At 42.8% G+C, this 23,782-nt stretch overlaps 3 protein-coding genes and 1 pseudogene across 3 annotated transcripts in view; 1 reads left to right on the top strand and 3 right to left on the bottom strand.

The window, feature by feature from the left end:
• Nucleotides 1-23,782, top strand: part of LOC115255700 (uncharacterized) — a 233,690-nt gene that overhangs the window by 53,780 nt on the left and 156,128 nt on the right. The window lies entirely within an intron of this gene.
• On the bottom strand, nt 19,286-21,227 carry LOC134288353 (uncharacterized protein K02A2.6-like). The gene is made up of 2 exons (XM_062852945.1): nt 20,789-21,227; nt 19,286-20,653 (listed from the first exon to the last, which is right to left on the bottom strand). The coding sequence occupies exons 1-2, from the start codon at nt 21,225-21,227 to the stop codon at nt 19,548-19,550; spliced, it is 1,545 nt and encodes a 514-aa protein (XP_062708929.1). The 3' UTR covers nt 19,286-19,547.
• On the bottom strand, nt 20,565-22,606 carry LOC134284872 (uncharacterized protein K02A2.6-like; annotated as a pseudogene).
• LOC134288351 (uncharacterized protein K02A2.6-like) lies at nt 22,894-23,715 on the bottom strand. Its single transcript, XM_062852941.1, has one exon. It carries the CDS (start codon nt 23,713-23,715, stop codon nt 22,894-22,896), a length of 822 nt encoding a protein of 273 aa, XP_062708925.1.

Below are 23,782 nucleotides of genomic sequence, written 5' to 3'. Positions count from 1 at the left end.
AAGCCACTCAAGCTTGTTATTTGGTGGTTCTCTTGAAGAAATACTTGGTGATTTTTTTTGTGGTTTTCGAGCAAAACAGGTTTGATAATTTTGGATAAAAGGTTTTTTCTCCTTAATTATTAACGTAGTTTATTTCTTGGAATAATTTTTCTGGAGCTCTTAATTATTGATGATCTTTGAGTTGACTCGAAATAAAAAAAATATATCTGGTGGCCAGGGGGTGGTGGTGTCACGGCCTCCCTGCCCCCTCTGGCTACGCCCATGAATGTAATACCGTATCCCTTTGCACATCAATCGTGCTGCCAATTGGGAGATTATGCCATCAACATCATTTGGTGGCTCCAGAGAGGAGCTACTGCCACCAACAAAAGTATACAGGAACGAAATGTGTTTTTGTGTCCCATGCTACTGCTTAATGGCATAACAAAACCAGCTGTTTTTGCCTGTGCATCAAGTATGGAAGAGGAAAGCAGTTGGAAATGATAGATCAAGATCAGTACGATTTTCGGGCGATTTTAATGAAAGTTTGATTCTTCGTAAAAAATACAATATCACATTGGAACATTTTTAAATTCGATGAATGTGGAATAAGCAGGGTACGAATTAAAAAGTACTATATGTATTGCAATGTTTCGCATAAGCGAGGTAAGAAAGTATGGGGTTTACGACCACCTTTCTGATCATTTCACTTTGCTACATTTTCCACTGTCGGTCAGTGTTATTTTTAAAAGGCAATTTGTTGCTACCCATGGGCTAGACCCATAAAATTGCTTAGAAATTTTCTGAACTTTGGATAGGCATTCCCGCAGGTTCTTGATATCAATCTCAACGTCATCTGCCTCAAACTGGCCAATTCTGACTTGACTGATCGTCACTTTAGTCAATAAAACGCTAAATTTTATGACAATTTCTCTCAAATGAGATTCATTCGAGCGTCGTCGATTGCTGAAACCCGATCTGCTGAAAGTTGATCGACCTACCGGTTCGCCTCCCACCACAACCGCCAGAAGGTGAGAAATTTGTCACTTCCACACTCTACCTATGATTCCTGATTTCCATTTCTCTGGGGGGAAGCTCCTGAAAAAACTGCAGAAATGGCCGTCATTGACCAACACCAACCGAACGCATCACTCGTGATCTCATCCATCCCGATCCGAACGAGGTCCAACTTCAAGAATCAACATCAACATTGTTAACCGGCGAGACTCATTTCCATACGAATAGGATCGCCGGACCGGCCCGATTGCGGTTATCGGTGCCAACTTGAGTCGAAAGGAGGCGTTCGCCATCTTCTGCGCGCGGTTTCGGAACAGGTTGGGCATGGGACAGAATTCGGAAAATTAAAAGAGCGATGCCGGTTCAGAACGCCAAATTAAATTTCTGCTAACCAACAAATGTTGTGGTGCGAGTTTTCGAAAGGTCTCCTCTTCGACATCGATAAAGCAAAACTGGTCCCCAAAAACTTTCATTCCATTATCCATTCCGAAGCAGTCTCCTGCGGTTGGTTTAGATGGCTTTGCATTGGATTGGGACCAGTTTTGTTTTTTGTTGCCAAGAATGGTCCTTCCAGTGGATCTGGTGAGAACCGACAGAGGCCATCACTTTAACCCGATAGATCTTCGTCATTCGTGACAGGTCCTGGGCGTGCACACACCGATCAGAGTGTGGAGAAACTAGTTTAGAAATTTGAGGTTTTGAATTTTGTGGTTCACGAGATAAGGTTTCAGTAAAATTGGCACACATTGTCGTCATTGCTTTTTTGATTCGTCGGATTCCATTAGGTGACCGAATTTTATGTCTGAACAGTTTATTGAAATTCTTCACGTCAATCCATCATCACGTTATCGACAATCTGCACCAAGCGCCAAATAGCGCCTATTTAACCCTTTCAGGATGGGTGGGTCATTTGCATCTAGTTGAAGTACCCTAGAGCAGCGAAATGATCTAAAATCTTCCTGAAAGGGTCAAAAGTACCGTACGTCTGTACAATACGTATACAATAAAAACTTGTCAACTGAAGCAAACTGGTAAGGTGCACGAGCTCGCTCGCGCACATTCCCTTGCACATTCTCATAAAAAGCAATTTATTTGAATAGCAAAACAAACACAAAAAATCCTTCCAAGACAGCCGAGCGAGACGGTTCCGAGACCGTTTGTTTGTCGCTTGATCGCTACTACTAAGATCCATCAGCAGAGGGGGATCGTGTCAGGTTTCAATGCGAACTCTTTTGCAAGACTGACAGTCGTTTGTCTTCCAGCCTCGGTTTCTCAAATGACCTGTGCTCGTGGGTTGGGGAGCGGGCGCTTAATGAATGACAAACATTACAATTAGGATCGTAAGTTGAGCGTAATTGGGCCGGTCCGGCTGTCGGGACTTATGGCCACGGGTGGGCGTTTATTAGCGAATTTGTTTGATTTATGATATGTGATACGTGTATTGTGTGGGTTGACCGTGTGAATTCTGATTACTTTTAATTCTTTTTGAAGCTGAGATGAAACAGCCATGGATCAAAAATTCCCTTAATAAATCTGATTAAGGCCGTTTTAACCGAGAGTGGTCGGTGTTAAGTCATGCCGGACCATATGTTTTTCATTTAAGTATTTAGGGCAAACGTGCTGCATGCACTTGGGATATCAAATTAAGTGCCTAATGTTCTGTTAACAAGGTCGATTTTTGGAACAAAGCTTTTTCGATTCCTTTCTGATTCCAGAATAATTGGGTCTGTCCATAAACTACGTAGACTCTAAGGGGGGGACGGGGGGGTCTGGCCAAAGTCTACGCTCCATACAAATTTCGAAAATTTTGTATGAACAAAAGTCTACGAGGGGGGAGGGAGGGGTCTGAGATGGCCGAAAAAAAGTCTACGTAGTTTATGGACAGCGCCATTGTGCAAAATTTGGGTGTGAATGGTTGCGTCCCCATGCTCCGCATTGCGATTGAAATTGGTATGGGATTTAGTATCATCAGTAGAAAAAATTGTCTAAAACCATGTAACTAATAACATTTAACCGAAGACGGCTAATAACAAGACAGACAGCTCCCACCCTGTTGCAGGCGACATGGTTGAAACGCCCCCAACGATTCACAGGAACATTAAGGCGAATATATAACTAAGCCACACCTCAAATTTTCAAGAGCACAAATCTTAGGAACCAAAAGAAGAATTGCGCTGAAAAGTTGGTCGATTGGTGACCCGCTGGTGGTGAGCAATCGATCAACTTTTTAGCGCAAACCAACCCTCGGTTCTTCAGATTTGTGCTTTTGAAAATTCGAAGTGTGGCTTCGTTGTATATTCACCTTAAAACATGATTGTGTGCGTGTACAAGCAAATATGTTATTAGCCGTCTTCGGTTTAAGTATAGCCTAGGATATGTCGAAAAAAAAATTGTCGAAGACCACAAAGTGATTCATCGCTTATGAAAAAGTCATACGCTGGATAACTCAGGCCAAAATTTAGATTTTATTATTGATGTTATCATAACATGTTAAATGTTAAGCACCATCAGACGATCTGTACGGTATAACTTCTTCGAAGCGATCCGACACTAGTGACAATCGCTTTACGATCTTCGACAAAGTTCTTTATCATATCCAAAGCTATATTTTATTTAACATAACACTAGTTTACAGCATTTTTGAACTCGGTAAGCTGATGATCATTTTTGGTGTAGAATCATGTCCTGAGTTCGAAAACGCGAAGGAAAAAAATTACAGTAGAGCGGAAATTTTTTCGACTTTCCATACAAGGTTGATGATTTGAAATCGATTTTTGTTCTATTTTTAAGCAAAGTCGCTCACTTCAAACATCTCATTCTCCGTAATCAATGTTCCGATTGAGCTGAAATTTTTACTGTATTTCGCCTACATATGATATGTCAAATAAACGTCGAGAAAGAATTTTTAGGTTGTTTTTTTGTTATTGAAAAAAATACATTTCTTCAAAAAATTTTGGGAATTTTGCTAAAATTTAAGAAGATCGTCCCTAAAACTCGCCAATATCTTGAATTTCATCAATCTGATGCAAAACCTGTATTCAGATGATCGAATGGTATTGTATTCAGCTTTCAATTAATGGAAAAAGATTTAAAATTGGTGGAACAAAACGCAATATATTTGTATTTTAGTAAATTACATATTTTGAAAAGTTACAAAACTCGATATTCAGCTAAAACTCAAAAACTGTTCTACTTTAAATTTTTTGGAGGTCGGTTTCAAAATCAGCACTAAATTGTGCTTCAAAAATTTTGGCCGTTGACAAAAGTTCACGACTTTCGTTTTATTTTGTAAACTTGTGTAATCGGTTACATTAGGGAGATTCACTTAACAGCGTTACCCAGACAACCAGTAATCGTATAAGATGTTGCATAAGATGATAAAGTGGAGGTCATATGCGTGCATGCCTCCATTTAGGCGCATGTAATATGTACGCATATCGCCTCCACTTTAACATCCTATTCAACTTCTTATACGATCGCTGGCTGACTGGGTAAGGACAAGGTATATGGAGAACACAGCTCAAATTTTCTCGAGCACAAATCTAGAGAACCATCAAACGTAACTGAACCTGAAAACGTAACTAAATGTTTACTGTGCGGAAGCAAGCATCAAGTTACATTTTCAGCCAGATACGTTTGACAGTTCTCTAGATTTGTGCTCGAGAAAATTTGAGCTGTATTCTCCATATACCTCATCCTTAACCGTTGATTCAAAATTATCCTGATTAAACGCCGTGATTACCAAGGCAATCTTTAATTATTTCATTCGCATTTTCTTGGAACATTTCAAATAATCTGATAATCGTAAGCCATCATTGGCTTACGTTTAATCTGTTTAGGGCCAATTTCTTCACCATGGCTTAACCGGTAAGCCAGGCTTACCCATATCACAGACAAACAGACGTAACTCTTAGAGGAAATTCATCAAAAACTGCCACCCTAGCTGCCACCTGTTGGTAGAACCGCGCGCGACACTGTCAGCCATGTTGGATTTTGATTTGACGTTTTGTTGACACGCACACTAGGGTAATTCATGTATTTTGGACAGGCTGAGGCTCGGCAAGCCTCGTTGGATAAATGTACTACTCGTGCTGTAAAAATCTGTATTCTGCACCTTGTTGCGTGAACTACTATTACGACTGGAGTCAGCGTTCAGTCCAAGATGCTGTCCATAAACTACGTAGACTTTTTTTGCCATCTTAGACCCCCCCCCCCCCCTAAGCTTTTGTTCTCTGTTTGTCTGACGGAAATTTGCAGGGTTTTGCGCGTTTCACTTTTCACATTTCACACGCGGATAACTGGCACTAAGGAAGATTACAAGTGGTAGTCGAATGTCGAAATATGCGTATCTGTCAAAGAATGAGCAAAAAAGAGCGAAATTAAATGGTACAATAACTTATTACGCTCATTCGAAGAGTGTATTCTGCTTAGAGGATTCGAAAAGTCGGTACAAGTTAAATAGATTATTAACCTAACTGGATTTGAAAGTTGCTGAGAAGTTCAAGAAAAGCGAATGGCTAGAAAACTTAAAACGAGTCAGGCGAGGTTTCAATGTGCTTTCAGAACAGAGCTTCGGAACAGAGCCCGTTCTGAGGAGTTGCAGGAAGCTCCAGGGGCGTTTTAAGAATGTTTTGCAGGGTTCCAGATGCTTCACGGAACCCCTGACAGATTTCAGGGGGTTTCCGGAAACATTTCAGGATTTTCAACGGATTTCGGAGGCGTTACATGTCCATTTTCGGGGTTTCGGAGGGTATCGAGTGCGTTACAGCGGATCGAAGGGGGTTTCAGGGAGTTTTTAAATGCATTTAAGGAAATTTCAGATGATTTTGGGGGTTTCCGAGGGTCTCAAGTGTGTTACATGGAGTTCGAGGGTGTTTCAGAGGTTTTCCATAGGGATTGCAGGAAGTTTCGGAGGATTTCAAGGGATTCCTGTGGCGTTACAGGGGCGTTTTTGGAGGTTTCAGAGGGTCTCTGGTGCGTTACAAGGCGTCCGAGGAGGTTTCGGTGGTATTTTAGAATGTATCAGAGGGTTTTTATCGAGTTTCAGAGGCGTTACAGGCGCATTTTTGGGGGCTCAGGTACGTTACATGACGTCCAAGGGGGTGTTTGGGGAGTTTGGTGTCATTTGGTGTCAGAGACGTTATTGGGACATTTTCGGGGGCTTGGGAGAGTCTCACGTATGCTACAGTGATCCGAGGGGGTTTCAGGGGGTTTTTGGAGATATTTCAAGAAGGTTCAAAGGATTTGTAGCAGTTTTATAGCTGCAAAAGGTTTTTAGGGAATTTTATTATTTATTTAAGAGGTTTTAAATTTTACAAATTCATTCACCTCTACAGGGTCTACAGTTTTTGAAAATACATTTTGGTCACTGCTCTCGGATGATCAGGGGTTTTCGACAGGCGTTTCATGAACGTTTCAAGCGGTTTCACAAGAGATTCATGACGTTTCAGGCTGATGAAACTTTTCGTGAGAATAATTTCTTCTCCGTTCATCTCCATTTTTTCGTTCTATGATATTTTTATGCAATATTTTTTATTGAGCTGAATGAATTTCCAGATAAAGTTACAATAAGGCGGTGATTGTCAGACAGGATCTTTCAAATGTGCGTCAAAATACTCATTGTGTGACGTATATGGCATAGACCTACCTAGAATGAAACTTTTTAACGCATGCAGAAATATCTACTCTTAAAAATTTCGGAGAAGTCCATAAAAAGCTTAACCCTGTTTCAAAAATTTTCAAAGTAAATTTTTGCTAATGAACGTTTATAAGCCTCCGTTATTCACACATACATTTTTTTTCGAAAAATTTGAATTAAACGCAAGCCTAAAATTTCAGTAATTGTCCCGTAATTTATAAGACGATATTTTGATTTTGTCCGAATCACCAAAAATCGCTCGAAGATCTTGACTCACTATTCTAAAAATAAAATTTAATTGATATGACTAAAAATTACTTCCTTAAAAAACGGCGCCTGGTGCGCGGACGTTTTTTTGAGATCCACATGTTCATCGTTATTTTTTCAAAGTTTTGTTATTTAAATCAGTCAATATTCTTTTGCCATTCTTAGGTTAGTGTTTAGACTGTATAACAATGTAATGTGTTGCTGAAACAATGTCTTTGAAAATTTTCACTTTTTGTAGGCGATACTGTATAGAGAGAGATAAGTGACATTTCAACACACAAACACTAGCGCGAATTTATCCTCAAACAAAAATGCACACCAATTCATAGACTATTCAAATTGCATATGCAAATATTACCCAATCAAATTGGGTAAAACGGGTAAATAATTATAAAACAAACGTCCGAGTAAGAGTGCAAATGTTTTCCTCACAGGTTCACAACTACATCTACAAAAAAGGCACACATATGGGCAGCTTATGGCAATTGTGGTCTACAAACTGTAGCGCAGCTTAAATCATAACTTCTAGCTTTAGCTGTCAATGAATGGAAATGAACCAACATCTGATTGACAGGGATGGTAACATAAGGCTGAATTTCAAAAGGCTGAATGCACAACAGGCTGAAATCATGAAAGTGTAACATAAGGCTGAAATTATAAAAGGCTGAACATTGAAAAGACTGAAAATACGAAAATGCACATATAAGTTTTAACACTTCTTCCTTTTCTCGGAGTAACGCTCGAACTGAGATCAAGCCTGCTTCTCAGCTTTGGCATATTGGGTGATAGGTACGAAGATACTCAATGCAAAGGGAGTCAAGAAAATTTTGATAATGAAAAGTTCTTAGTCTGATCGCGAATCGAACACGTAACTGTCAGCATGTGCATTAGTGTCGAAACTAAGCTTAGTGAAGAGGCTAGTGGTGCATACCAACGAACACAAGAAGGAACTGATGATATTCATATCGTTAATTTTTCCTTCTTTAGACATTAGCTGTTCTTTTGAGTCATGTTGTTTTGAAGATTGTTGTCATAACGGCTACTCACAATATCATCAGAGATTTTCCCTTCTTTGAAATATATGCTATTCTTTCGAAAAACACAGTCTTAGTAGGCGTTCAATAATCCATAGCATTTTGACCAGTCGCAAAACTTTCTGATTCAGAACATAGTAACTAGAAGCATGTTCCCCCAAAACGACTTAGTTTGGCAAACCATGAACTAAGGGACGGTCAATCGTCAAGCTCAAGCAAAACCAATGCGACCAACAAGCAAATTTTCAAATAGATCGTAAAATCAATTTATGTATGTAATTATTCCCAATTGAAGTAATACGTCTGTTTCTCTGAGTTGTTAGTATTGAGGGTAATATTTAGGCTGGTGCGTTTGAAAACTAGTCGAACCATTATTTCAGCCTTTTGATGCATTCAGCCTTTTGTAATTTTAGCCTTTTGTTATTTCAGCCTTTCGTAATTTAGCCTTTTGTACGTAACCCAATTGACAAGTATGTCATATCCAGGCCCAAATTAAGGATTGTGGGGGCCCGGAGCCGAAGCGAATGTCAAGGCCCCTCGGAGGTACAAAGGTGATGAGCAAAAACGTTTTCTTTGTTTTTGAATAATAAAGTTTATGTTTAGACAGCATATACGGTTTTTGTGGGAGCTCGGGGCCCCCGCCCTCTCCTTTCCGCTGCCTTTCCACTTAAACTTCCAAAGCTTAATCATCCATAGCTTAATCTTTAAAAAATCTCTGGAGAAATCTTTGAAGGATTCTTTGGGGGAATTCCTGGAGAAATTACCCGAGGAATTTCGGGACGTAACCCTTAAGAAATCCCGTAAATAGTTTCTGCATAAAACTTCATAGGAGCTCCGGATAAATCCCTTAAGTTATTGCTAAAAGAATCCTTACTGCAACCTCCGAAGAAATCATCAGAGGCATCCCTGGAGGATTTCCTGCAGCAATCTATAAAAAATCATTGAAAGAATTAGTATTGCAATCTATGATGAAATCTCTGCTGGGATATCAGATACAATTCTTTGAGAAAACCATGGAAAATCACCCTAAACAAGTGGTACTGGGAGAAAATCTGGAGCAGTTCCTGGAGGGTTGATTAATTCCAGCATGAATTCCAGCAGAATTTTCAACAAGTATTTCTAAAGCAATTTCAGAAGCAATACCAAGAAATTTTCGAATAGGAATACCAAGAGGCGATCCAGAAAAAAACCAAGAAGAACCCCCGGGAAATCCATAGAGAATGCCCAATTGGGGAATCTAATAGAGGATTCTTAGTGAAATCTTTAGAGAAATTCCGATATGAGTAATAACTGAAGGTATTTATAGAGGAACAATTTCAGAAATTCATTGAAGACTCCATAAAGGAGTCCTAAGATGAATTCCTGAAAAAAATCTTTAAGAAAACCCCTAGATTTATGCATCACTACACGGTCAGAAAATTCACTCATTCTAGAGCTGAAGTGGGACAACTCAAAAATGAGTAAATTTTATTTCCAGCGCTAGCGCTGGCCCAAGTACAAAAAGACATTTTTGAAGCTATCACAATAACAGGCAACGTTGATTGAATGTTCTGTTTCAGAGGAAATTAAGAAGAATAGTCTTTAAGCCCATATAGTCGATGGGGTAAGCGCACGGGCAATCAGCAAAACCATGCTGAGGATAGCGGGTTTGATTCCCAGAAACGTTTAATAATGGAAATTTTCTTTACCTCCTTGAGTATGAAATATCTTCATGACTTCCACACGATATACATATACAGGGGATGGCCAAAATGTTTGGGATAGGCGACTTTTTTTCTCCTACAAAAAAAATCAACATGCTATAACTTTTTATAGAGTGCATCAAAAAATCTCAAATTTTGACTGTTTGTCAACCAATTATATGTGCATCATTGGTACAAATTTGGACTCGATTGATTAATTTTTAGAGAAGTTAGAACCGTTCGGGTAAAACACTATTATTTAGACAACTAATTTTTGAACTGTCATATTTTGGAAACCAGTGAACCGAATTGAATGATTTTTTTTAACGTTTATCAGCAATATATTGATACTTAAAACGGTGTTTTACAATGTAATATTTTCTCACGGCGAATTAAGTTATACCGGATTGAAATTTTTACCCATATAGAGGAAAATAAGTCAAATTTACAATACCACACAAAAATTACTAAATGTGTTCTTCTTTCAATCTAAATAGGCTTTTATATATCTGATTAGAGATAACTTGAGAACAGAAGTGGAAAATCTTTTGATATCAACACTAAAATTTATTGACATTGATGTAAAAAAATTACATTTTTTCAAGAAAAATCCAAAAAGTGTCAATCCATGATAACTTTTTTCAACGTTTAAAAAGTTCCTATGTTTTAATAGTTTGTGAAGCATTTACATATTGTTAGTGTACGTTCAAAATTTCATTCAATTCGGTTCACTGGTTTCCAAGATATGATAGCTCAAAAATGAGTTGTTTAAAAAATAGTGTTTTACCCGAACGGTTCTAACTTAGCGAAATATTAATCAATCGAGCCCAAATTTTTACCAATGATGCACACATAATAGGTTGACAAACAGTCAAAATTTGAGATTTTTTTATGCGCTCTATGAAAAGTTATAGCTTGTTGAAGTTTTTTGTGAGAGAAATAAAAGTCGCCTATCCCAAACATTTTGGCCATCCCCTGTATGTATATATACAACACTGAGCTGAGAAGCAGGCATTGTCCCAGTTGGAACGTTACGCCAAGAAGAGAGGGATTGAAAATCTTTCAGTAATTAAAAACGATATTGGCTGGACTAGGGTAGGGTGCTAAAGCGGCATAAATAAAGGCGACAAGTTCATGTGTGAGGACTTTCAAGCGATCAAAGTGCTATTTATACCAGATCATCTTCCGTCGTCTATTACCTAAAGTAAATGAGTCCATGAAAAGTTACCGAGGCCGGTTTTATTGACGGCCGGTCGACAATGGACCAGATCTTCACCGTACGGCAAATCATCCAGAAATGCCGTGAATACTAGGTCCCAACGTATCATCTGTTCATCGACTTCAAGGCTGTATACGACCGTAGTGAGCAAACAGAGCTTTGGAAAATCATGGACGAGAACGGCTACCGGTACATTTTGTGCGAGGGTGAATCTCTTTGGACCGCAGGTTCTTGTGGAGTCCATAGCAGGCCCGACTTCCACTGATGATCCACGTTTGTATTTTGCCGCTAACGTTGTTGTTTGCCGTTAATAAGGACCCGAGGTAAACGCATTGGCGTAAATAAGGGGTGGCTAGAGGGGGCTTAGACCCCCCTAGAAACACATAAGCCCTCCCTAGAAAATCTTCAAATTACATTGTAGAGCTTATTTGGATACTGAAAATGACACTGTAGCCCCCTCTAGGAATTTCACCAAGTGACGCCAATGGGTAAACGGGTAAACGAAGTCCTTCAGCACCTCGAAAGTGTACGCGTCTATCACAGCGCAAGTAGTGGTGAGTCATGATATTACGTTGTTATCTGTCAAATTAAACAATTAAATCCTGATAATGGTTGACAACCGATAAATATCAGTATCGTTAACATTCAAAATCACCAAAGTAGGAGCCGCTCCAGTCAGTTTTCTTCACCTAGCCAGCGATCGCACAATCAGCATCTGTCATCGGCAATTACCATTTATTGATTTATCCAAATCACCAACTCTGCCCCCAGCCCAGAACTGCCTGCCACCATCCGTGCGCGATCATGACACTTAATCGTGCGTGGGGCGTTGCGTTCGCATTAAAATTCAATTAAAATCATAGGCGCGCAATGGACGGCTGAATAAATATCCTTTAACGACTACATTCAATTACGCCCGAAAAGTCGGAAACCGCTGCGCTCTTGGCAATGATACCAACAATCATAACCACTTCTGGCCGGGCTGGCTGCTGCTGCTGCAGCGATGTATCGTGTTTACACCTTTAATAAGCCCGCGAATTGGATCGCCTCCGGGGTGGCCAATTCTGATCAACACCACCACCGGATTGATAGTGGAACCCGAAAGGGGTGCGTCGTCCGTCCACTTCAGATCACTTGTTTTTGTTCACACAGCTGGAACAAAAAGCTGGTGCTCACTATCAGATTAGTACATTGTTTTTCAAAATTATATGATTGTTCAATAAAATTTGTAATGTATAAGATGAAAGCGTTGAGACCCTTAAAAAACTTTAGAAATAAATTTTAGAATAGTACTTCTCGGTCATGCGAATTTAGGTTTCACGTAATATTTCAAAGAAGACTCAATTGCCAAAAACTGTAGCATTGGATTTCAGATTTTGCTCTTGTTTCCTAACATTTAATTTGTTATAGATGGTCATATCAATCTCGAAAACATTAAAAAACAAACTTGCAGCGTCCGTAGAGAGAAGCCAGCTAAAAACCCGTTCCCTCCTGTTTTGGAATCGATCTGATTGTGATCGTTTTGTGGCGACGAAAAAAATGTCTGAAACTAGTTTAATGATCCCGGGCGCTTGTGCGACCTTGACCATCAAAAATAGCAACGACCACGACGACGGCTGCCGAAGCTAAGATAGCGATTTCCTTTAGCACACGCCCTAAAGGAGGGGGCCCGTCCTGTCTGTTTCTGGGCCCAGTTGTGAGAGGTTTATCAGGAGGTGACTATTTTTACTTACAGGCCCATTCATCTTTGATTTCGCACAGAGGTGATATTATCCTGGGTGTCATTCGGGGTTCGTCGCTTGCATGTGCATTCCAGTTTTCGTTGGGTGATCGGGATTTTCGCTTTTAAAAATTGGACAAGTCGGAACATACCTACCTATACCTACAGACTGTTGAAGTGGAGCTAACATTTTCGGCAACAACTCACGGATAATGTCAAAGTCAATATTTATGTGCCCATATTAATTTAAGAGTCTTTGGCGGTGGCGATGATAGCCTAAAGTCCATCGTTTGTTTTCGTCTTGCTTGCTTGAACTGATTGTGATTAAATATTGGATGATCTTAATGTGTTCGGAATGGCATTGGGCGGAATCAAGAACGAACGAGATTATTTTATTGAGATTCCCAATCGTAATTGAGATAATCTTGATCGAGTAAATAATGTTGGTGACCTTGGACATCAAGATATGTATGTAAAAACCATGCTTGGTTCACATCGCTCATGATTAACCGAGCTTTTTTTTTATATTCGCCTGAATTTTTTTGATTCAAAGAACCTCAGGTAGCAAAATGAGCTTTTTACCCTTCTTACACCTCTTAGAAGGGTATAAAAACCGCTTGGACTTTTACCGAGGCATCTTCGGGTCGTATGAAGTTGATCATCAATATTAACTTCATTTTTCGAACAGCCTAGATAGCTGTGTAGTGTCGGTAGCGATTGTCTCAATTCATGGTGTGATGCGGCTATAGGCTTACCGTGCCTAAGAATAAATGGCTAGAGGAATCTAACAAAAACCTAACCGCTAACGGAGCCTGTAGAGTACCAGGGCGCCCTCCATAGTATGTTGCCCTTACTGCGCTAACCGGAGCAATGATGTAGTGCAGCTCTTCTTCTTTAGTCTCAAACTTGAGACTAAATAAGGGCGGGATTATGAAGACGTTGTTAATAAATTTGAATTTTCACCTATATGGTTTCGCATTGTGCGATTTACACAGTGTACTCTGTGTATCCTCGCCTTTGGCGTTTTTCAAACGATACCGTTCTGGTTTTATTGCTGCTGTTCTTTGTTGTGCTGTGTTTGCGAAGAGTTTTATCTTGCCTTGCTTGGGTAGTGGTTACAGTTAGGATAGCTCAGATCAATATTTAGCATAAAAGAACAGCAACGATCAATCTTTGTAGACTTATGCAAAATGGTACAGCCCAAGTGGCCTTAGTCCAAGAATCTTATATTCGAAAGGGAAATTTCTATCTAGGAAACTATGTGAACCCAGTTTTTAGTACTTTCAGTAAAAATGAAATGGAAAACTTGTAACACCTATGTGATCGCAGCGCCACCACAGGTGAAACGGTGGGTAGCGAGACTATTCCTGTAAAAACAAATACAGCCTAAATTGAGAACTCCCGTAGATTGGGTTCTGATCGGACTATTTTTTTTTGATGGTTTGAGTCTTCGCTAAGTAAAAAGTTGCAAATTTAAGAAATGTAGGGCCCATATAGCCGAGGCGGTAAACGCACGGGTATTCAGCATGACCATGCTGAGGGTGACGGGTTCGATTCCCGGTCGGTCCAGGATCTTTTCGTAAATGAAATTTCCTCGACTTCCTTGGGCATAAGAGTATCTTCGTGCCTGCCACACGATATACACATGCAAAATGGTCATTGGCAGAGGAAGCTCTCAGTTAATAACTGTGGAAGTGCTCATAGAACACTAAGCTGAGAAGCAGGCTTTGTCCCAGTGAGGACGTTACGCCAAGAAGAGGAGGAGGAGCGCAACATCGTATGATTTTTAATGGTCCAATCAGAGCAGGACACGTTAGGAAATGCTTCGGTTCTGGTCAAACGAACTGGGAAATATTGGTCCCAAATATCACCTGATGTGGGCAAGATTTCATTACTGAAAGATCTGTACAAGAGTGAACATCGCCGAAAACAGTGTGCCAATCAAAAGTTCCCATTTGGGCTGCATGAAGCGAAGAAGTTCTAGTGGCTAAATCAGAGCAATTATTGTAAGGTTTTTTCTAAAAACGGGAATACTAGTTCAGAAATTAATGATACTTAAATTCTTCTAGTTTCACAACTATATTGTGCCTCTAAGCAAAGGTGTACACGTGAAGAGAAACTTTGTAAAACTCAAAGTGAGTTCAGTGATTCTAATAGCCTATTTCTGAAGCTAATGTGAAATAATTTATTAAAATAGGAGATCGCTACAAGTGACAGAGTTATTATCCCGAACCATTAAATCCCAGCCTTATAGGTAATTTGTAGCCAACTGAATATGTATCGTCGCTTGTGTCTCAAATGTGTATTACTTCGCCTGTAGAACCTTCAGGCGAAGGTTTTTTCATTCGGTTTCGTCAGGTCGCCTACTCGCTATAGTTTCTCTACGCCCAGACCGGCGTGTGACACGTGGAGCTTCGAGTGGCTCCTTGGGGACGACCAAGTCGCAGCCAGGCCCACGTGCAGATCCCTGACGACAATCGCGAATGGTCTTCAAGGTCACAGTGACCAAGAAGCTTCGGTACCATATTCAACGAATCGTGAACATCGTGAACAAAGGTCAGACAAAACTAGTTTGTAAACGTCCACGTTTAGGGAATCAGGACGAATCTAGCAGAATAAATCCTATCCAACAAGTTAGACTGCTTTACCACTCTTTGCTGGGTCGATACGTATTAGACTCTAGTTCCCATAAGGTTTTTTCGGTTTTGTCTCGTTTGGGTTTCTTTTTTATTTATTTATTTTCATTACGTCAACCGACGGATGAACCTGATGTCTTTCGCTATTGACTTAGGTAGTCCTTACCTGACATGCCCTGAGAAGAACTAGCCGGGTACGGTATTTGAACACGCTCTTTCGCTGCGCGATTCGTCGTACTGGCGCTTAAGGCAAAACTGGAAGCATTTCCTCACTTTTTGGTTTTTGATTTTTCATTTAATAACGAAGCAATATTTTCAAAATCGGTTTTCGTGCACATGTAGGGTATGGATCAAGGTATCTTCTGATTTTTTTTGTAGTGGAAAATGTTTTTCGTTTTTGCAGAAACCATTTTCGAACATAATTTCACAAAAAAATGGTTTCTGCAAAAATGGAAAACATTTTCCACCTCAAAAAAATTCAGAAGATACCTTGATCCATACTCTACATATGCACGAAAACCGATTTTGAAAATATTGCTTCGTTATTTAATTAAAAATTAAAAACCGAAAAAATGAGAAAATGCTTCCAGTTTCGCCTTAAGCGGAAGGGTTTCATAAGGGTAGTTCGTTGAGGGACTGGCCGATTTTGCGGAAATAGTTCGAAAATACTTGGCCGTAAAAACAGCTACGGATTAGCTTAATTACCCACTACTTTCCACCATTTCCGCCATCTGCAATCTACCTACTGTTACAAACTCGCGTGTCATGCCTCGGGCATGTGTGCTTGTCAACAACGCAATCGTTGCTACACTCATCTCTGAACTAACTACTAAAGATGTATGTGCTATCACAATCGATGTATCTGTTTGAAACCACAACAGGAAATACGCTTATTGTTCGGTTTATTTACCGCATGATGAACCATCCCCTACGGATGCTTTCAAGCAAGTCATTGCATACTGCACTTCAAAAGGCCTTCCGCTAATTGTTGGTATTGATGCTAATGCTCACCATATAATCTGTGGCAGCTCAGACATCAATTTGAGAGGCTCCTGTTTGATGGAATACTACAGATCTTGGATTACTAAACATAGGCAACCGCTCAACCTTCATGGTATCTTGTAGAGAGGAAGTGTTAGACATAACGATTTGCTCTAGCAGAATTAGTCACGAGCTGACCAATTGGCATGTGTCAGATGAAGAATCTTTATCTGACCATCGCTACATCTTGTTCGAACATGTGAATGTTACTTCGCAAACTTTGCGTTTCAGGAACCCCCGGTCAACCATCTGGGATCTCTTTACCGATTTGGTTGCAGTCAAATTTCATGGATACTCACCATCAATTGACACTCCAAGTGATTTAGATGATGCCGTTGATACTAGAACGACCTTCATCATGGAAGCTTTTGAAGAAGCATGCCCTCCGAGATCTGTGAAGACGACAAGAGGAACCCCTTGGTGGAACTCTGATTTGGCGAAGCTCAGGAAACAATGTAAAAAGAGTTGTAACAGACGACGTTCGGCTGGTTCGGAGGCTTTCAGGTCGGCTGGCAAGGCCTACAGGAAAGCTCTCCGGTCTGCTGAACGATCCGGCTGGAAAATCCTTTGTACAAATGTATTCCAGTCGGTTGAACAAAATCCTTGCAAAATCTAAGGATTCCCAAGTAAACGAACTTATGCCAAATGGCGGCTTGACTTACTCCGATGAAGAAGTTTTGGAAAGTTCAGTACACACTTCCCTGGATGTGTGGATATTACATCTTCGGATGAACCTGATGTCTTTTCTTGTAGTTATGATTCTTTTCATTCCTTTCAAATCTCTTGCAGCAGATGGGATATACTCTATTTTGCTTCAGAAGGGATTTGTTTATTTCAAACATGTTTTAAAAAAAAAAATACTTGTTTGCAGTTTTGCTACAGGGTATATTCCCACATCCTGGCAGAATATTACTGTAAAATTTATTCCGAAAGTAGGTCGAGCGTCGTATGAAGAAGCAAAGAGTTTCAGACCTATCAGTTTGACCTCTTTTCTTTTTAAATGCTTAGAACGCATTGTGGATCATCACATCCGTGATGTTCATCTGGCCAACGTGCCTCTTCATGTGAACCAACATTAAGAACGCATTCACTCAAAAGCAATCCTGCTTGGGTGTTTTTTTTTATATCGAGGGTATCTTTAACAACGTGCCTTTCGATACCATATTGGAAGCCGCACGGTGTCATGGTATATCTCCAATGATTTCCAATTGGATTCACCAAATGCTCAAAAACCGACATCTCTTCGCGACATTGCGTCAAGCGGCGATTAGGAAATTGTTTGTGGATGCCCCCAAGGGGGAGTCTTATCCCCACTTTTGTGGAATCTCGTAGGGGACTGTCTATTAATTACGTAAGGGTTTTTGAGGGGAGGGGGGGTATGAGAAATCTTACACGCCATACAAAAATATTTGGGTTCTCATACAAAACATCTTACAAAGGGGTGTGGGGGTGTCGAAAAATCGTAAAATTTCCCTTACGTAATTAATGGACAGCCCCTAGCAGATATGCTATTGAGGCTACTCAATAATAACGGTTTTCCTACATATGGTTTTGCCGACGACTACCTAACATTGTTAGTCGTTATGTGCATCAGCACCCTGTTCGACCTGATGCAAAGCGCCCTTCAGGAGGTAGTTGTGGGATGGTGTCGCCAATAAGTATGGCCTTTCGGTAAATCCGAGTAGAGGTTGAAGTGGATAATGAAATGATAGATATGATTGTTCTTTTCACGGAAAAGCGAAACCGTAATGGCGTTCGACTATTGCGTCTCTTTGATTCTGAAATCAATGTGACTAATCATGTAAAGTACTTTGGAGTTATTCTTGATTCCAAGCTATCCTGGACACCTTATATTAAATTCAGAATCAAGAAAGATTGTACGTCCTTAGGACAAAGTCGGCGAAACTTTGTTAAAACTTGGATCAAAAACCCAAGTATATCAAATGGAGTTACACAACTGTTGATCGACCAATATTGGCTTATAAATGCCTTGTGTGTGGTGGCAAAAGGGCGAAGTAAGAACGAACTTATCAAAATTAGGCCATCTCCAAAGGATGTGCTTAATGGCGATGTCTGGAGCGTTCTCTTCCGCTCCTACGGCAGCGCTCGAAGTTCTCTTTGACGTTGCCCCACTAAACAATCATCTCAAACAAGAAGCACTTTCTTGCACTTATCGCCTATCGGTAATCGGTTTACTAGAGGAAACTCCTGTGAACCACAGATCAACACACACGTCGTTGTTTCCACTTTTGTTGGATTGAGACAAAGTTGTCTTGGCTCCAAGTGATCTTACAATTGCTTGTAATTTTCCATATAGGACATTTTCCACGAAATTCCCTTCCCGGGAAGAGTGGACATCTGGTTATCGGGAGAGGAGAATTTCAGACGGCATCGTATGTTACACTGATGGCTCGCTTCTCGAAGGTCGAGCAGGTGCTGGTGTCCATTCTCGTGAGCTAAGGCTACATCAGTCTAACTCACTTGGTAGACACTGCACCGTTTTTCAGGCTGAAATATTTGCTCTTATGGGCGGAGTGCAATCAGCACTTCAGCAGCTCGTAATGGGCTAAGTAATATACTTCTGTTCAGATAGCCAGGCTGCTATTAAAGCACTTGCTCGGTCAACTCCAGGTCGAAGATAGTTATCGCTTGTCGAACTCAAATCGAGGAGCTGAATTCAGCAAACGCTGTTCACCTTGTATGGAAGCCTGGCCATTCTTCCATCGCTGGAAATGAATTGGCTGATGAGTTAGCTCGCACTGGAGCATCACGTGACTCCATTGGCCCTGAGCCAGCTATTCCGATATCGAAGTGTTGGGTAAAGCTTCAGATTTACACCTGGGCTGCTACTCAACACAGACAATACTGGAATAGTTTGGAGTCATGTCGTTAAACCAAATTGTATTGTACTGAGCCATCTCCAAGGGTGGCGAAGTATCTTACAAATCTTTCAAAGCAGAATTGCAGCATTCTGGTCAAAGCATTGACTGGCCACAGCCGACTCAGCTATTACATGTGTTATAGCCGTAACCACGGCCGTAACCAAGGGAATAAAACAGGTAGCTAGGAGCTAAGGTTTATTGCTTCTGACTTGATTGGTGGTTGGCTAACTAATGACATTTTATTCTATTCTAAATTCCAGGCCTACTACTATTATAAATATCAGGCGAGGCCTGCTACATCTCCCCCTCTTAGAATATGTCGTAGGACGACAACCATCTTGGGATTCTTGATTCCCGCACAGAACGTCGCAGGAGTTCTCCAACTGGTCCCGATGGTACCGGCGGTGGAGCGGATGTAGCTTCTTCATCATCTTATAGTACCGGACCTGCAGCTTCTTGCAAGACCGGCGGCGGGGTGGCAACAGGAACTAGGGCTTCGGTCATACCAGGCTGTTCTTCTACATCAGCCAGTACCGCTGTAGCTTGTATCTGTACTTCATCGAGCAAGACTTCCCACGGTAGCTGCGTCGTTGGTTCTGGAGCGGCGGTATCGTAGCGAGGGCGCATTTGGTTGACATGCGCTCTAACCAGCTTCGGTCTTCCGTTGTTTTCCAGTGACACAATGTAATGAACAGAACCTTTCCGTTCGATGACTCGACCTGGCATCCATGACTTGGTATTCCGGAAATGCTGTTCAACGTACACCAGGTCATCTTCTTCGAAGTCGCGCTTGATTGCTCCATGCCGGCGATTGAACTGCTCATTCTGCTTGAGGTTCTTGGTACCTGGGGCTTCAGGAGCAGGCTTCTTCAAGAGGTGTAAAGTGGTGCGTACTGGTCTTCCGAGGAACGCTTCTGCAGGAGACGTCGATTGCGGTGTGTTTCGATTTGGAGTTGAGCGATACACCGAGAGTAATGTCTGCAGGTGCTCCAGTGTGGGTGAGCCTTCCCCCTTGCTCAGCTTCTTGAGACCGCGCTTGAGGGAGTCAACGAATCGTTCCACTTGACCATTGGACTGCGGATGGTAGGGAGCAGTGCGGAGGTGGGTGATACCATTTTCACGGCAATACTGCTGAAACTGCACGCTGGTGAATTGCGTGCCGTTGTCCGAGACCAGAGTATCCGGGTTGCCGAAACGGGAAAACGTCTCACGTAGCAGATCCAGGGTTGCGGTTGTGGTGATGGAACGGGTGCGAAAAATTTCGGGCCACTTCGAGTAGGCATCCACGATGACGAAATAGTAATAACCGTCGATTGGGCCAGCGAAATCAATGTGGACGCGTTGCCACGGCTTGACTGCAAGAGGCCACGACTCCAAGCTTGCTTTTGTCGGAGACTTTGCTGCTTCAGCGCACGCTGTGCACTCTCGAACGAACTGCGTTACGTCGTCATCCACATTCGGCCAGTAGATGTAGTTCGGGCCAGAGACTTCATCCGGTCCATTCCTGGGTGTCCATGATGCAATTGTCGAACAATCCGCTTACGAAACTTAAGGGGGAACGACGATTCGATCGCCGAACATGATGCAGTCGTCGACAACTTGAAGTCCATCTCGTCTTGCGAAGTACTTCTTGACATCTGGATCTGCGATTTGCTTCGGTTGGGCCGGCCAACCCTCCTTGAGGAAGTTCATCACTTGCTGGAGAACTGGGTCCTTTCGTGTTTCAGCCACAATCATCTGGTGCGTGACTGGGAGGTTGCTGATGGTGTCTTCGAGTATTGCTTTCGCTTCGGATTCGACGTATACGGCGGCTATCACGTAATCTTCATCCGGCCTTCGTTGCGATGACATCAGCCGCGAAAGGAAATCTGCATAGCCGAAGTTTGTCGTTGAAACGTGCTTGATGTCGAAATCATACAGCAGGAGTGTCAAGGCCCAACGCTGCAATCGGTTCGCGGTGTAAACAGGAATACCTTTCTTGGAAACGAAAACCTTGAGGAGCGGTTGGTGATCGGTCTGCAGGAGAAAGTGGCGTCCGTACAGCATCTTGTGGAAGCGAGTGACAGCGAAAATCAGGGCCAATGCTTCCTTTTCCACTTGTCCGTAGTTCATCTCTGCCGGGGTCAGTGAGCGAGAGGCATGTGCGATTGCCTTCACTTCACCGGTCGGGAACCGATGCATGATGACTGCGCCAAGGCCGTACTTCGATGCATCTGCTGCGACGATGATCTCCTTGGATGGGTCATAGTGGGTGAGCAGCAGATCGGAGAGTAGAATGGCCTTGAACTGCTCAAAGGATTGTTGGCATTCGTTGGTCCAATTCCAACGGGCATCCTTCTTGAGCAGGTTGTCCAGGGGGGCCCGGAGTTTCTTCATCTGCTTCACGAATCGGCCATAGTAGTTCACAGCACCAAGGTAGGAACGGAGCTGCTGAACGTCCTTCGGAGGTTGCATCTTCGAAATGGCATCGGTTTTGGAAGGGTCCGGGCAGATGCCATCTTTGTCCACGATATGTCCGAGGAACTCGATCTGGGAGAGTGCGAAACGACACTTTTCGAGACGTAAGTGGAAACCATACTCACGTATACGGTTGAGAACGGCGTAGAGATTGCGGTCGTGTTCCTCCTTAGTCCGACCAGCGATGAGGATGTCGTCCAGATACGGCTAGACTCCAGGGATGCCGGCCACCATGCTGTCGATGATGCGCTGGAAAGCGCCGGGTGCCGACTTGACTCCAGGGGGTAATCGGTTGTACTGGAATAGGCCATGGTGGGTGTTGACCGTGAGTAGCTTCCGCGATTCCTCCTCGACCTCGACCTGCAGGTAAGCGTCAGACAAGTCGAGGTGTGTAAAGTAACGTGCTCCAGCAAGTTCCGCAAAGAGGTCGTCAGGATGAGGCAGTGGGTGGCGGTCACATTCCAGCGCGTCGTTCAACCCCGTCGAATAATCACCACACACACGGACCGAAATGTTGTCCGCTTTGCGTACGACGACTATTGGAGCTGCCCAGTCCGAGAATCGAACCGGAGGAATGATACCGTTGTTCTGGAGCCTTTCGAGTTCTTCATCTACCTTGGGGAGCGCAGCGTACGCCACGGGTCGCTTCGGGCAATAGGAAGGACGTGCATCAGGCTTCAGGTACAGCTTCACTTGCGCTTTAGTGCACCTACCCAGCGTGCTTCGGAAAACCTCCGGGAAGTGTTGCTTGAGTTGACTCACGTATTCATCGGGTTGTTGGTCGGGACGTTGGTGTACGACGTTGACCAAGCTGCTGATCGGCACAGACCACAGATCGAATAGATCCATAGTCTCGATTCCAAGAACGTTGAGTTCAGCGTTGTCCGAGATGAAGATGCGACCGGTTTTGGTCACATTCCTGATGGTGATCTCGGTTTGGAATTCGGCGAGAAGGTTGAGGTTGCCACCAGAAGCTGTTACTGCAGATTTCTCCGTCGGTTGAGTGGGTGGCTGTCCGATGCTGTTCCAAGTATCTTCGGAGTTCGGAGATAATGGTGATGTCGGACGCCGAGTCGTGCTGGAGCTTGACTGTTGTACCGTTGAGCTCGACCGGGATGAACTTCCGCTTGCTTCCGACGTTCCGAACGGTGTGGATGCTCCTCGTCTTCACGTTCTCTCTGGGTTTCGTCTGCTTGAATGGCTTCGAGGGCGTAGGCTTGTTGCTTGAACAGTACCCCTCCTTGTGTCCTTGCTGCTTGCATCTGGAACAGGTGTGCGAAGCGAATGGACACTTGCGTACGTAGTGCTGATCACCACACTTTTAGCAGGGCGTTTTGGGAATTTTCGGATTTTTCACAGGATTCTTCGGCTTGCGGGAGACAATGTTGACGTTGCGTGCTTCCTTGTTCTCCACCATCAGTGTGTCCTGTTTGAGGTTGGACACGCGATGGCATTCTTCCACGAGGTTCTCCAGGGTGACCTTGCTGGCCGCTTCTCCCTGTTCGTTGACTGCGGTTTCGTCGGCTTCCAGCTTCGAGATCAATCTTGTTCGGATGTCCGCATCCCGTGGCGATTGGAGTCCACAGACGAAACGGAGCGCCTTGAATTGATCCGGGGTGAGCTTGGAGAGTTGAAACGCTTCACAGTGTTTGCTCACCATGGCAGCATACGAGGTGAAGTCATCCGCGTCACTTTTTGCGTACTGCAGGCATTGGTAACGGGAATGAAAGACCGACTTCTGCCGACCGAACAACTTCTTCAGCTTCGTGACGGTCTCGTCCAGGGTGAAGTCCCGGGGGTGGTTGGGAAGAATGGTATTCACGTACTTTTCGTGCAAAGGTGTGCTTAGCTTGCGTAGAAGCAACCTCACACGGGCGGCGTCGTCCAGGGATTGGCCGTCCTTCGTGATGACGTCCTCGTACCTCGCGTACCAGCCATCGAAGAAAACTCCGCCGTCCGGATCGTACTGGAAATCTTGAATGCCGCTTGCCAAAGACTCGATGATTTTCTCGCTGCCGGAGCCGGGGTGGCCACGGATTCCCAGATTTTCGATTTGCTGCTGCTGCGCTTCAATCTGGTGCTGCTGCCGCGCGATGAGATTGGTGAGCTGCAGGATGGCGTTCTTCAGATCCGCGTCGGGCATTTTCTTGATGTTTTCGGGGGTTTTTCTTGAGGGTCTTCGAGTTGCTTCAAACTTTTTCTTTTCGTCG

The sequence above is a fragment of the Aedes albopictus genome, chromosome 1 (assembly GCF_035046485.1).
Source record: "Aedes albopictus strain Foshan chromosome 1, AalbF5, whole genome shotgun sequence".
NCBI lineage: Eukaryota > Metazoa > Arthropoda > Insecta > Diptera > Culicidae > Aedes > Aedes albopictus.
Note: the sequence above shows the minus strand (reverse complement) of the source record. Positions and strands in the feature narration are given on the sequence as shown.